Source organism: Mizuhopecten yessoensis, unplaced genomic scaffold (genome assembly GCF_002113885.1).
Source record: "Mizuhopecten yessoensis strain PY_sf001 unplaced genomic scaffold, ASM211388v2 scaffold4511, whole genome shotgun sequence".
NCBI classification, from domain to species: Eukaryota; Metazoa; Mollusca; class Bivalvia; order Pectinida; family Pectinidae; genus Mizuhopecten; species Mizuhopecten yessoensis.
In genome coordinates this window covers 302,443-317,818 of record NW_018405583.1, presented here as the reverse complement: position 1 = coordinate 317,818, position 15,376 = coordinate 302,443, and the positions used below count along the sequence as shown (strand labels likewise).

At 30.9% G+C, this 15,376-nt stretch overlaps 1 protein-coding gene across 11 annotated transcripts in view; it reads left to right on the top strand.

Moving 5' to 3' along the window:
- Positions 1-11,530, top strand: part of LOC110449150 (ankyrin repeat and MYND domain-containing protein 1-like) — a 35,336-nt gene extending 23,806 nt beyond the window's left edge. For 5 of the 11 annotated variants that reach the window (XM_021495814.1, XM_021495811.1, XM_021495813.1 and 2 more), the window contains 5 exons: positions 2,126-2,280; positions 3,146-3,436; positions 5,852-5,976; positions 6,470-6,538; positions 11,273-11,530. In XM_021495814.1, coding sequence (XP_021351489.1) covers positions 2,126-2,280; positions 3,146-3,436; positions 5,852-5,976; positions 6,470-6,538; positions 11,273-11,419 — 787 coding nt within the window. In that variant the 3' untranslated portion in view covers positions 11,420-11,530. Of the gene's footprint in view, positions 1-2,125; positions 2,281-3,145; positions 3,437-4,011; positions 4,096-5,851; positions 5,977-6,469; positions 6,539-9,864; positions 9,905-11,272 lie in introns of all 11 variants that reach the window. The other 6 variants (XM_021495816.1, XM_021495817.1, XM_021495815.1 and 3 more) reach the window with 6 other exon arrangements.
- The last annotated feature ends 3,846 nt before the right edge of the window (positions 11,531-15,376 follow it).

Here is a 15,376-nt window from a genome sequence, read left to right as displayed (position 1 = left end):
TTGCGATTCAAAAGGTTCAGATTTAAGCATTTTATAAGCGAAGTTAAGGATTTGTAATATAGAGATAGGAGAAGAAACAAATACTTGAAAATTCATTATTTTGCAGAACTTTTGTAAGGTTACACTTTTATTTTATAGAATTTATTGATAAATAATATGTTTGAAAATTTTACATTGTCATTATATAGACACTTTCATTAAAATTATAAATTCTTCCATTAGAATTCAGAAAATCCTTAAATGTGTATTTCAACGATATTTGAGCATTGATGGTTTGTTGTTGAATTTAAGGTTGACCATTTTAACAAACATTTGACTTAAAGCAACATTAGATGCATGCATTTGCTCCGATGATTACAAGGATGAATCCCAAGATATACTAATCAGGAAAAATATTGCATTGGTCAAATTGACTGTGCTGTTATTGATTGAAGTGGATGTTCATGCTAAATAATTACCTTACTGTCTATAACACTTTTCTTGTTAACCATATCTTTTCGGGTGATAAGTCAATGAGTCTTCAACCGAATTTAAAAAACAACAGCTTATTTTACTACTTCTGTTTCAAGAATGTTTTGATTTAGATAATGTTTTGCTCTATTTACAACTTAAACCTTCCCCTTATGTCTGGTACAAGTCGTAAATCAAGGGATTGAGGACTCGACCTCTTCATGTGCAATTTTTTGTTATTGGATTTATTGATATTTGTTTGGAAGACATATGGCAAGAGTAAAAAATTAAGTACGATTTGTGAAATTTTGTTTGATTTTCATTGAATAATTGCCAGAAAATTAGTTAACAAGACAAGTTAAATGACTGTAATGTGTAAATGTATATGTGTTTGAACAATTTATGTATTTAAAAAGAATTAATGTTATAATCTAATGAGTGATTTTATATTCCTAGTGACATGGTTAAAGGCTAACTAAACACTATGTCCAGAAGTGCTTTTTCTGTTGCATGTCAAAGTTTATGAAAAAACAATTTTCAGGAATTGAAGGGTTTTTGCCATCTTCTCAAAAGTGAACAAGAAGAGAATAAAAGAAAACTTCATTATAGATTTTGCATATTTCTATATATTTATAGAGCTAGCTCTTAGAGTGAAAATTTGATGCCAGAAAAGTGTTCAGTATTTTGAAATTGTAAGAATTAACCTGGCAATGTTATGACTAACAAACAAACTTGTATATAATGGTTGAGTGTATTACTCAACTATACATAGAAGTAACACTGGCTGGAAACTAACTTCAAGGTTTTTAGTTACTCACAAAAGTTTGCAAGCAAGTACAAAATATAGCTGTTGAATGAAATCATAAACTGTCAACAAAAATGCAAAGTGTAGTTACATTCTATTTTAAAATATTGTATTAGAATATTATAGACTGGGAAATAGCAACCTGTATAATATTTCAAGTGGGGAATATTTGAGCCTACAAATGGTTAGTCAACTTGTATTTAGCATACTTACAAGTGTAAGTTTTGAACCCAGAGTTAACCTGCTAATAAGATGAAACATCGGAAGACTTTAAAATTATATTTTGATATCAATAGCAATAAATCTCTGATAAATGTATAGTTTCAGATATTTAATGTAAATAATACAGACTGAGAAAGATTTTAGTTGCCAGTATCCTACCAGAGTCTTTTGAATATCAGAATCACTCTGAAAGTAGAAATGTTCATGTGTTATGTTGGCAGGGATGTTGTATTGTATATTTCATAGTAATGTCAATTCATTGCTCTATAATATGTATTTTTTTCCCGATTGAGTATACGGGAGATGGCAGTATTAACGGGGTTTTATATAATAGGGAAAATGTTTCTATCAAAAGCATGGCAATGTGTGGAGTTGACAATAGAACAAAGCGGGTACGGTATTTCGGGGGACTATTGTAAAAAATAAGAAAACAAACGATTCATCAGCTAGCGCTACACTGTCTCCTAGTTTGTGCATTTATGTTCATTGTACCGATCACATGGACACTATTAAATTTATTTCTAAACATATATGTATAAACAAATAAATATTTTATTAATAAATAAATATCAACAAATATAGGCTTCTACTATATCTGATAATGTCGTAAACCACAACACATTAATATTCCATTCTCTCTTTTTACAGGAAGCCTATTTTCAAATACTGTTACGAATGCGGTCGCTCAGTAGGCATGCGCTTGTCTGCATGTACAAGGTGTAAAGAGGTGTATTACTGCAGTAAGGCATGCAAACTGAAGGCCTGGAATGCGCGTCACAAAGAGGAATGTATCCGTATAGGAGGTGGGTATTTCTGAAAAAAATGGTTCATAAATGGAAAAATTATGATGCTGGAAGAGAACATTCAAATAGAGGATGTTGGATATTTTATGTTAAAATATCCTGTTCTGTTTTGCATTTTTAAGTTCTTTTTACAACTTAACATTTTACATAATTTCTCCTTACTATAAATAGACCACTTTTATGTAAAATTTGTAATGTTTAACAATTTTTAATAAAATAAAATTCTTTTCTGTTACTTCTACTGAACTATTATATATTTTCAAATTTCTTTTTTGTAATTTCAATATTTCTATTTTGATGGATGAAGTCCACATTTGTATAAACATTTAAGCTACAGCACTGTTTTGCTGGAACCCCTAACATGGTTGCTGGGCAGTGATATGCTGTTGCTCCTTTGCTGCAAGCTAGTTATCTCCCCTTATATAACATTTAGTTCTTTCAATTATTTATGTATTTTCTTAGGTTTGAAATGGAATTCCGTAAAATATTATAAGATACACATTTGGCAGATATTGATTTGTACCTTTTCTTCCAAAGTCTTCCTCGTCATTGTATCACACACATACATGTTGTGTGCACATTTAAAATATCAAAAGATGCATTGAAATCAAGTACCTATTTTCAACTGTACTAAATTAATATATACAGAAAAATATTTTTACATTCAATTATCGTCAAAATAATCTGAAATCACAAACGCTATTTTTACATACATCTTTTATCAGCAGTGCCAGAATTTAGCTATTCCTGAAAAATCTAAAACCACAAATAAATAGAACAAAATATTCTCATCTACCGGGTATTCGCTGCTGCTTTTCAATCTATTTTATAATCCAAGTTGATATGCTTTGACGTTTGATCTCAGGCGGAGCTTTCAGTGCCAGTATGTCATGGACATCAGGTAGAAACAAATCAAGTGCTAACATTGACAGTTGGGTTAATGAGACTAACACAGGTCGGGGCGGCCTAACCCAGAGTAATGGTGGGCGTGGCAGCCTAACTCAGCCTAACGGTGGGCGTGGCGGCCTAACCCAGACTAACGGTGGGCATGGCGGCCTAACTCAGCCTAATGGTGGGCGTGGCGGCCTAACCCAGACTAATGGTGGGCGTGGCAGCCTAACTCAGCCTAACGGTGGGCGTGGTGGCCGAAGACGAGGCAAGGCAGCACAATTTCTGCTGCGCTCTAACACACACTGCTTACATCTAAAGCTCTGACTTTTACAATTTTTAATTTAGGTTGCTGACATGTTTGAAGCTTACTTTTTTTTCAGATTGCTTTTAGTTCTGTGTGATTCTCAGTTAATAGTCTAGTGCTTTGTGTGTTAGAAATGAACTTACCGTAGTATTTTGTTTAAAAATATTTCCTCCTTTCACAGTTTAAAGGACTTTCATGAAAATGACAGAAACTGTTTCAGTTTACTGTTAAGGCATGGAAATAGAATTAAACCTATGTATAGTAACATGTGGAGAAATAAGTAAACATTGGGTGTCATGGAGATAGTTTTATTTTATAAACTGGCAGTCGACAGATGTTTTCAATGTGTGTAGATGAACTGTTTCAAACATCATACATTGGGTTGTTTTGGACAGTATTCCAGACACTTTCTTTGTGGGATTAATGTAAAAAAAATCCCAATTTTACGGAACAAATACTGAAATTTCACTGTACATAAATATACACAAATATACCTTAATACGACAGCAAAGTAAAAATCATAATGGTATTTTAAGGTCCACCGGATGTACCAGAAAATGTTCCCATTTTATCTGCTGTACAAAAAGTGGGGGCTGCTGTGGCCTTTATAGGCGCGGCTCGTAAGTTGGCTGCATTTTGTTTTATCTGGAACACCTCCCCCAGTCATTAACATTCCTCCATGATAAGTTTGATGCACTAATGTTTCGCTTGTGTATCAATTTCATTTCCATTGTCACTTTTTAAAATGAATTTTAAGTGAACAGTTTTTATTTTATATATATTTAAACATCGGATGAAATCAATTTTTCGGTGACTATATTTTTTTATATTAAAACATCTGTTGAATGTACGTATACATTACTGAATTATGTGTAACAAGTACTAACCTTAAGAGAGATTAATTAAAAAAAAGTTTTGTTGATACTAAGGTTCAGTTTTATAGAGTACTTTAAAATAGTAGAAACATCATTGATCAGCAAAACCTTTCAGAGGATAAGTAGTGAAGGGAAGTTGTTCACTACTTTTTCCAGAACGAAAACCCAGTCGGTACTTATCTTTGATAGATGTGTTAAGTGCATTTCATTCTTATTAAAGTCTTGTGTTATGATAAATTTTAGATATAAATGACACAGAAACGAACTCATTATTAATACAGACTTAAATATGTTTTTGCGTTTATTCTCAGTTCACAGAATTATTTCATGTACATGTATTTACTGAGATACCCACTTGTTTGGCGCTTCACATATTGTTTCACATATTGTTTTGTATCTATGTAATCACTTGTTTATGGGGTATTTGATATTAGTATACCTTAATATCATAATTAGTAATATTCACTCCCATTTTGAAGTAAGATTTTTCTTCAAAAAAATGGTAGAGAATCCCATTAAACATAAACTCTGATTGACAATTCTGCTGCTAGAACTGATTAAGCATAAAACTAATTAAGTAACTTGAACTTGGAACCCTTTACTATTAGTGACAAAAGTAGTATAATTTTAATTTATTGCATCTAATATGATCAGTTAAATAATTCAAAATTTCGCTAATTTTTTGAAAAGAAAGATAAAAGAAATATTTTTCATAAAAATCATTTATTGCCATGCAATGGCCTGTGCATTCCAATGTCCCTCCTTTTCGTAATATTTAATTGGTATCTTTCCCTCTTCACAATGCTCCAGACCTTTTGATATTGTCAATATTTTGCTGGAAAAGAGACGACAGTAAAACAGTTTACTGTAAATTTCTTAGGTCCCACGGGTGTTTGTTTTACACCTGATTTACTGTACGTGTTACAAGTGTGTGATTATATACAAACTATTTACATATAAGTTGAAACTCACGGTGTGTGTATGTATTGTATAGCCAAGTATTGTATCACAAACAGAATGCAAAATCGTCTGCTTACATGTACTTTGACACGCAACACAACTGTTTAACATTATTCAGGAAATTACACGAATTGTCATCACTGTTTTCCACAGCTTTTATACACATATCTGTGCTTCTATGGTCCTTTGTTAAGATCTTTTAAATTCACATTAACGTTTTATTAAGAAAGTTTCGAAAAAATATTTCTATTTAGCAAAGTTAAAGGAATAAAAAAGAATTCGTTGGAATATAGTGCCATTCATTTATATTCTTAAAACAAAATGTACCATTTAAATGTAACTGATTAACCGTAATTTGACAGTGTATGGCTTGTCATGGGAAATAAATTACAGTTAAGGTTTCTTTTCACATTTATGGGAATCAATGCCAGTAAGTGCTAATATAACACAGCATTTATACGTATTATAAATCAAAATTTATAATGCAAAATGCCTGTATTACAAAAATGAAACTCATTATTTTCATATTTAATGCAATTAGGGCGATCACGAAGTCCGAGCCCCATGGGGAGAAAGGGCGCTGCCGACAGTCCTACACCAGCCACCGACATCAACAAAGGAAAGAAAACAACTGCAGCTGAGCTTCAAAAGGGTGTCAAAATAAACGTAAGTATTCACGTTATGTTTAACATGTGTGTCTGTAAATCTATCAGTACCATGTTATAACAGTGTTGTGGATCATTTCGCAAAATCACTGATCCATCATTAGTTCAGAATAAAATGCAATGGAGTTAGAATTTAGACCCTGTGAACTTGTTTTTTCTAATAAACGTGAGAATACAACATCAAACAGATAATTTTGACCAGCATTTTTTCATTTAAACGAAGCACAGAATTGCTATGTCTTTATTAATCTAAAAATTAGAATTGAATTTCAAACAAAAATTGTATTTAGTTCTTTTCCAAAATCTTATAAATATTTTTTTCAATTTCATATTTTTTTTAATTGTATTTTTACCCGTTTTTAATGAAGATGCATAAATACATAATGGTAACTTCAAATTATTTTTAACAGGATCAAACATGATTCATTGTTCTTCAAATGTACTATATATTCTTGAAAATAAAACAAAATAAATGATGTACACCCTATTAACAGAAATACTTGCGGAGACGACCTCTGGCCCCTCTGTCTCCTCGCTTCATGTTTCAGCGCTCTTACACTGAGGTATAGGTGTTTGTGGCTTTTCCACAGTATATACCAATGTTATGGGCAGGAATGGCCGCCAATGCATGGCAGTAGATTGCATGGCATTTTATCATCATTTTGGGCTGCAGCTGCTGAATAATTCCACATAGTCAACACCCTTAAATTTTGATGTACAAAACGTCCTGTGTTACTTAAAAGTTAAACTTTTAAAATTAAAAACATTCTATTCATTTTAGAAGTCATAGCAAAAAAATCTTAATTTTTCATCTAAAGTTTGATATTTCAAAAAACAAAAGAATCTATTTTTCATTCAAAAATATCAAATTTGATAGATTTAGGATTATCTTTAAATGTGAAATCTAACTTTGATTTTTCAAGGTCAATTGTTATCAAAAAATTTGTATCATTTAGTCAATATTCTCAGAGTGGAAATCTGGACAGTTTGAAAAAATGCGACATCAAAATTCAATGGTTCTTACTACATTAATAATGCATCAATCATGTTGCAGGATATGTGTTTTTAGGTCACTGTGGCCTACTTGTTATCACGTGTTTAACATGCTTAGCGTTTATTGGTCTAATATGTCGGTTAAGAAATGGAACTGTTTGTCTAAAGAACCAGTTAGATACAGTTATAATGTTGATAACACTGAGAAATGTCTGCATGTGACAGTGTATGTGTACAGTTGTGCTGGGTCACTGCATGTTACAGGATGATAGTGTGACCGTTGTTGCTGTGTTATTGGAAGGTTTTACGTACATTTATGTTCTCTTCTCGAATATTGTTGTCCAAAATCTGAAAAAAGTTGGCTGTATTTGACCCAATAAACACTCTTTGTGCTTAGAAATTTTGAAACACTAGAAAACGGAGCATTTCAAGTTTTAACAAAAAAAAGTATACACTATGTGCGCTTGGAATAGAAAAGGGATAGAGGGCGCATATATGGGATCAGATGCTTATACGATCGATTACAGTATATGTATACATCTCTGTAATACACATACATTATATATGAATTTATAAATATTGATATTAGAGCATCCATATTCAAATGTTTAAGGAGTCAATAACGACATCAGATAAATGATCAAACTTTAATTATTATTACCGGTTAAAACAAGAACTATTGGTTTTATCAAAAGAGCCTTTTCAGATTTTGAGCAACCTGACAAAGTAACAGTGTTTGATATGTAAAATGTTAGGGTGGATGTGTGTAACATCAAAATATGTACTCATTTAATCTTCAAGAAAAAGTCAAGAGGCAAACAAAATGTAAGTTATTGTGTTGAAGGTATTGTATATCAGTGTATTTCAGAGTGGTTACTGATATTGGTACAAATTTGAGATTGGGTAAACACTTAACTCTTGTTAATTTAGAGTTTTTGACGCGTAAACCGTAGGGTTTTGCGTGTTCGTTTATAGATGAAGCTTTGGCAGCAGTGAAACCACGTTAGTTCTGTGTTTCTGGAAAAAAATGTGAAGTTGTGTTTTTCTTTATACATTCATTTCCAAAATCATTTAAAAGTTTCGATCATGGTTCGTTTTAATGCCAATCACCTTGAATTATAATCTGAGAGATATTTATTTTCAATCAACATACATTTGATTGATACATCTATATACACTTACTAAGTATATTTGTAAAAATACGTAGAAATGATAATGTACAGTTATTATTTGTTTTGTCTGAACAACTTCGTATCAATTCGTCTGAAATACCAGATGAAGAATATAACGGGGTTTCACGTTATCCGTATGTAGACTACTTATACTGGTAGATAGATATGCGTTATTCAGCTCTACAGACAAAAAGAATGTTTGTAAAGTCACAGCTGATAGTATCATCACTTATTAATATGTTCAGTTTGATTCAGTTAACCTATGAATTTGTATTTAAGATTTAATCTTAGATTTCACTAATGCAGTCGCAGCACAGCCTCAGTAGTAGAGTAGTGACTCATCTTGTAAGTGTCTTTGGATTGATATGATTTTTACTGTAAATAGAATGTTTTTGTTTTTTAATTCAAATAAAAATAAAAATTAGGTTTCACATTTAGTAAGCAGTTAACTCACTTTTTATCTCAAAATATTTTAACATCAAGACCGAGTAGATCAGAAATTGACCGTTTCCTCAACCGCTGGGATACACAATGGCAATTTGAATATCAATTTTGACTTTTGTTTTTATTTTTCTTCTAAGGAATATAGAAATTTCTTAATTATTTCTCATTGTAAAACTCCTATTTAAAAAATCAAAAAAATCGGAAAGGGGCGATTTTTCTGTGTCAAGTTTCTTAATCTCTTCGGAAATTGGATTAAAACGTTACCTTAAATATAAAAACAAAAAAACAACAACCTGGCATTGTATGCGTGTTGATAGTAATGGTGAATTTCATCAGAAAGTTTAAAATGAATTATTATTAAAAAAATCAAAGTATGTTTATCAAGCACGTGAACTAATAAGAAATTCACAAGCACATCCAATATGTATAATTGATCGTACATGATTCCCCAATATAAATGTAACATTACATTTTTACTTTTTGCAGATACATTTGTGTATGTGAATCGTGTGATTACACTTACATATTAGATGATAATGTAGTATTGTTCAGTCTTATATATCTTATTGCTTATCACTCATAGACATTAACATTATTATTAAAGATCAATATGTAATATATTGCTTTGTAGAATATTGTTTAACGGGATATTTTTGCGGTGTTTTCGATTACAGTGAAATACATAATGGCATGTCAATAAAATTGTGCATTGTAAAACATGATAGTGTGTAATAGTTTCGCAATATATTTACTTCATTTATGCACAAAATAGAAGTTCTGCCAAATTGTTTATAAATTATAGATCGATATATCAGATATTGCCAATGTTTCACATTAAATTAACAGTGTATAAACCTCGACTGTAAATTGAAAAGTCTTTCGTTTAAGTATTAAAATGTCTATTTCTCTCATATTTAGATTTTATTGATCATCACGATATATAATATTATGATTATTTCCACTTTGTAGAGACGATAATGTTGCCATATTTTATTAAATAAGCTTCCATTATTATAGTTTTCTATTCATTACTATGATGTAGATGCTGTACTTTAAATTAAAGAGCATGAATGATTGAAATGTAATACTCTGTCTTTTAAATGGCATCGTTTCTAAATGGGTTTTTTTGAAAGTAAGCTGCTGTCTTGGATTAGCCTGATAACCTTTTACTAACGATGTTGTTGTAAAAACTAACTGATTAAGAATGAGATATTTCCAAAACTGGAGATTGTGTTTGAAATTTCTCTGCAACAAATCTTTTGGTGTTGATGATGTTGCAGGGTAAATCGTCCTAAACACTTCGGAGCAGTGTAACTTGAGGTGATGGGGAAATTTGTTTATCTCTCCTCCCTTCTATCTCCTTACCTTACAATTCTTTGTACTAATTTCTGGTTGGTGTGTTTCCCTTGTCATCATTTACTCCCACTAGAGATTGAAGTGCCGCAATGTAATATTTGGCTCATCCCTTACCATACGAAAATAACTTCACTACTTGATTGAACTGCTGCGATAATCTGTAATATGTATAATAGCAACATTTGAAAACTAAAAACTTATCATCATTTAGCACTTTCAAGTTAACGCGAAAACATTAAAAAGGTATAATCGATAAACTAAGCACGTGTACATGTAAAACGAAAATAATGTCCAACGCTCGATTACTAGAAATCTTCTTGCAAACAGAAAGTTCATAAAAATCGCCCATGAAAAGTTTATGACAAACTAAAGCGAATCTAAAATCACGGTTAAATAAAAATTACAAAAAATACAAATGTAGTGCAATAAAGCAATATAGCAAAAAGTAACATCTGAATTTAACTTGTATCAGAGACATGGAAATGAAGGAAGGTATATTAATGGTCAATTATCAGCTGTTGTTCAACAATACATGCCATTTTTATTTTTATTTGAATATAACATATCTTATACCACGTTTGTTACATATTAACGTAGTACAGCACAGCGCTTAATGTTTACACAACATATAGTTTACCAAATGGTCTTCACCGTTGACTGTAGGTATTATAGGTAATTGAAAAACTCAAATTTAACTTTCCAACTTTATTTCTTCTACAATTTTCTACGATGTTGTAACTTTTTTTGTGGTCTTTGTAATATTTTGATGTGAAAATAGGTGTTTTTAGGTAATTTCTTAACACAAAGTTAAATTTCCATCTTTATGTCTAAAACCAGGTTTTTACGATGCTGTCACCCTTTGTGGTCTTTCCGCTAATTTGCTGTGAAAAAAAATTGAAACACAAAATATTGATTTTTGTATTCCCCTACTCATCCTAACTCATTTAAATCATTGTTTGATAACATTAATAACAAAATAGTTCCAGAGTTTAATATCTTCTATCCTTTTTGATAGATATTTTAGATTAAATTTCAAAGCTTTTTATTTTCTAATACCATGTACTTTTTTCTAATCAAGAATAATGGTTAAAGTAACCTGTTTGCCTTTCTTCGGTAAACTCATTCCTAACTTGCGTTAATAGTTCAGCATAACATATGATTTGCCAATAAATGTGACGACGATTGACTCTTAACATATCATACATAAAATTAGAAGTAGTGGTAGCTGTAATTACATTACTTATATATTATTTAGTTACTATTCTAATGCCTTTAAATAGATGATGTAATACTTACCTGCCTTCTCTCATTACCGTTGTCTTGTTTCTACAGGTTCCGTATAAGGGGTTCAGTCGGAGTGCCGGCGGCCAGTTCATAGGTACGGATGCAATGCGGCGGATGACGCAGTCGGAGAAAGGCAACAGACGTTGGACTAGCCCGCCCCCTGGTGTCATTATACATAACTATAGCTATGTTTAGATATCTGTTAGAAATGTAGAGTATACACCGGTCTCACTAGATTTAAATTGAAATAAAATTGTTAACATCATCAAATAAAAACGATTTTTTTTCGGATCATAAAATTAAAAGCATTTCATATATATGTCGTAGATTTTATGAAAAATCTTATTTTTAAAGTCATAAAAATAAAGAAAACATTTTTTTTTCTTTTTTTGCCCCTCTCAAACAGGACAATTTATTTTTCTCTACATTACAGAAAAACAGAAGAAACTAAAAAAGATCTTTCATTGTTATTTCCGCAACACATGCGATAAATCACATTATTTCAATATAAAGAGTTTTTTCATGACACAATTTATGTTGTATTGGTGTATAGATCATGGTTATCCTTTATTTGTTATGTGTACCTTGGATTTTTATGCATTTGTTCATCATTTGCATAATGTACCGCTAATTATTTGCTAGCTTATACCGTTCAGTGTTGGAGCTTTGTGTACACTTATTAACATCCTTAGTCTGTGGTGCAGTCAATCATGTTACAGAGTATTCAATTGTGTTCTGTTTTATTGTTAAAAAATATGATCATGTGACCAATATAGTTGTATAAGTATTTGGTTTGAATATAAATGTAGTCGTTTATTTATTCTTTTATTTTCTTATTCAAATAAAAATAGTTTATCATTGTTATAGTTTTGTATTACGACATACGTCCGTTTGATAGCTTTCTATTTAGTTTTTGCTCAATTTTGCACTATCTCGCACCTGTCTTTTACATCTGTCCGACACATATTAAGGTGAAATTTGGTATGCTATACCTCACCATATCTTTGTTTTCTTTGCCTTATGGAATTATTATAATTGTATAGTGATATGATACTGTAATCTACGCTATACAAAGGTTTTATGGTTTCAATTAATTTTATCATTGCCCTACATGAATTTCTATGAGAAATATCCATATTAGTATTGAAAAGAAAATTTCAAAAAGAAAAAGAACATGTCAACACTAAATCAGTATAAACATTTACATTTACATATTTCGGAAATTGTATTTTTAAATAAATGTAAAAGCATGTAAGTATTATTTGAAGAATGTTTGCTGCATATTTTTAGGTGAGTAAATCATCATTTTAAACATTAAGGAAAAGTTCAAAAAGTCTTATGTAAATGTCAAGCTTTACCCGCAAATATATTAAAAGTTCAAATACATTTTCCATAATCGGTGCCAAGTTGTTAACGGGAAAGCATTTGTTATCTTTCCAGTTAGTGGAATTCAATTTTAATTTGTCAAGAATCAATTATGTTCAGTATTTTCCTTTTTTCGTCGAGATGTATCAAAAGTTACATTGGCGAGTTAAGATGATACTGACACGCACGTATATACAGACACGTACTGAAGAGTCGACTAGCGCGTGCAAGGACATTTTGTGTGACATATTTTGTCATCAGTATTTCACTAAGGATAACTTATTTGAGAACAGAACTTCAGTTTTTATCTTGCTGTGATAAGTATAACGGAAATTTTGAATTTTCTGTGAAGAATTCATATTTCTAAAATTAACTGCTGAAATTTATTAATGATTTGTGATAGATATTCCATTGTGGTCACACTGCTGAATAAACTTTTAACTTGTTAAACATGATTTTTGTCTACAATTGTATTTTCATACTACAAAATGTACATGATCCAAATGTATTATTGTATTATCCGTACTGTGTTGTACGTGTTGCACTTCTAGTGGTATTCTAGTTAATCAGTAAAGACACACGTGACCTTCTGCAAAACTTCGTTAAATACTCAGTTTTCATAAAAAATAATTCCAAACCAGAGAAACCAATACTTTTGAAACTTCTTCAAGTATTCAATCCCGTTGACCAATCTGGTAGTGGAACGTATACTTTATAATTGATATATATTGAAGATAAATCACCTTTTTTTAATTGAAATTGGATAAATGTTACATGATTTAAAGGCAAATAACAGACTTTTTCTGCAAGTAATAATTAAACATCTTGTCTCTCATTTCCAGTATTTTATTTTATGGAATCTCATTTGCTAGAAAAATCTAAACAAATCGGATAAGTAATCCGATAGGAATAAAAAAAAAGGCTATCACGTGAAATATAAAGGTTAAAGTGACGATATAGTGTGTGAACTATTTTGATAGGCTGTGCATGCTGTTTGTATGGGCGTCTGACACAAATGCAATATTATACGAAACGGACTGATACGTGTTCAGTGGCAATATCATACTACTTATGTAGAAAACATTGACTACAATAATCTTTGTAGAGTTATACAAATAATCTTAAGTGCCTTTTTTATTTGTAATCTGTTGAAAAACAGTTTTCAAAAGTGTAGACGCGTACGGTAGATGATTCAGGTGGATACAAGACGAACGCTTCGTTTTAGTGTTTTTATCTTTTGTTGAAATTATTGCTTTTTCATGCTGTTGATTATCATTGAAAATACCAATTATTTCACCAACAATCGAAAACGCGAGTTTATGCGAGATAATTCCTGTTTGTAGAATATGATGTTTTTGCGCTACATTGACATCGATTGCGTAAATAATAATGAATATAGAGGTATGGAATAGACACAATTCAATTTTCTCATCTACGTTGCAATTTCACATACTCAGAATTAGATTTTCACACTCTTTGGCGTATTTCTTAAATGTATTTTTTATTTTGGAAAACACGTGCGTATATTTATGATATCCCTGTACGTGTGGAATTAAATTGAAATGCCTTATGGACACGCTTCAAAAATTCAATGCACATAGTTTTTCGCAGACTGTTAGCAGAAGTCATTACACATAGACTATTGTTGAAATGGGACTGTCTCTATACATCAATCATGATTCTCTTAAAAAACCATTAAAGATAATCTAAATTTGCTTTAACAATTTCGTATTTACGAATTAGCAGATTGGAACATATAACCAACTTGAAACAAATGTGTGAATACATTTAATAACTTTCACATTCTAGTTCACTCCTCGACATATTTTATGAAGTAACTGATTACATTAAGTCAAGTGACGGTTGTGATAAGTTTTGGAAAATATGTTGAGGTAAAGTGTAGAGATGATTTTGAAATAGTTATTGACATCAATCAATAACAAACGTGATTTGAGAAAAGGCTTGCAGGGATCACTTGCAGATAAGCTAAGCTATCAAACAAATATTGATTGTTTTTTTCACGAGTTTTGAAAATTTGAATTCATATGACTTCAACCTAGTTACTCTTGATACAACATAACCTACAACGCTTTGTTCTTGTGTTAAACATATTTATTAAATCATTATTTTATTCCGTTGTATGAAATCAAAGATTGTTAACTTTTATTTTTTATATTATATCTATATACATCTATCAAGATGCCTTATTTTCGCTTTCTCAAAATCTACATATGCTTTGACAAATTGTAATAATGTATTTGTATTAGCCATTGTTTTTCACACACATATATATATACGTAGGTTTGTTGTTGACGTATGTGCTATTCATTATTTACTGTACAAACATACAATGTTTGCTATTATTTTACACACATCCGTCCGCAATATCGTGCTGTATAATGTTCTGATTTTTTTTTATTCTTCCAAAGTAACGATCAGGAATTCTAAAAGATTTTGCAATGATGAAAAACAAAACAATAATTCTTCAGTTCATATATGGAATAGCCGAAATGTGTCATTTATTTGATATTGTCATTTTAGATGTTTATGCATAGTATGAGCTTTCGGGTTTGACTTTTGTTCTAAAATATTTTTGTCAGAATATTTGAAGAAGGACATTGAAAAATATTCGGATAAATCTGAGAAATGATACAGGTTTGGGATTTTCGTTTTGTCTAAAACCTAGTACTATTACTTATATTTTTATGTTCCCCATTTGCTGGCCTCCGAATGACTCTGCGCTTTGATAGTTATATGGTTTCCTTGTGACTATGACGTCACACTTAT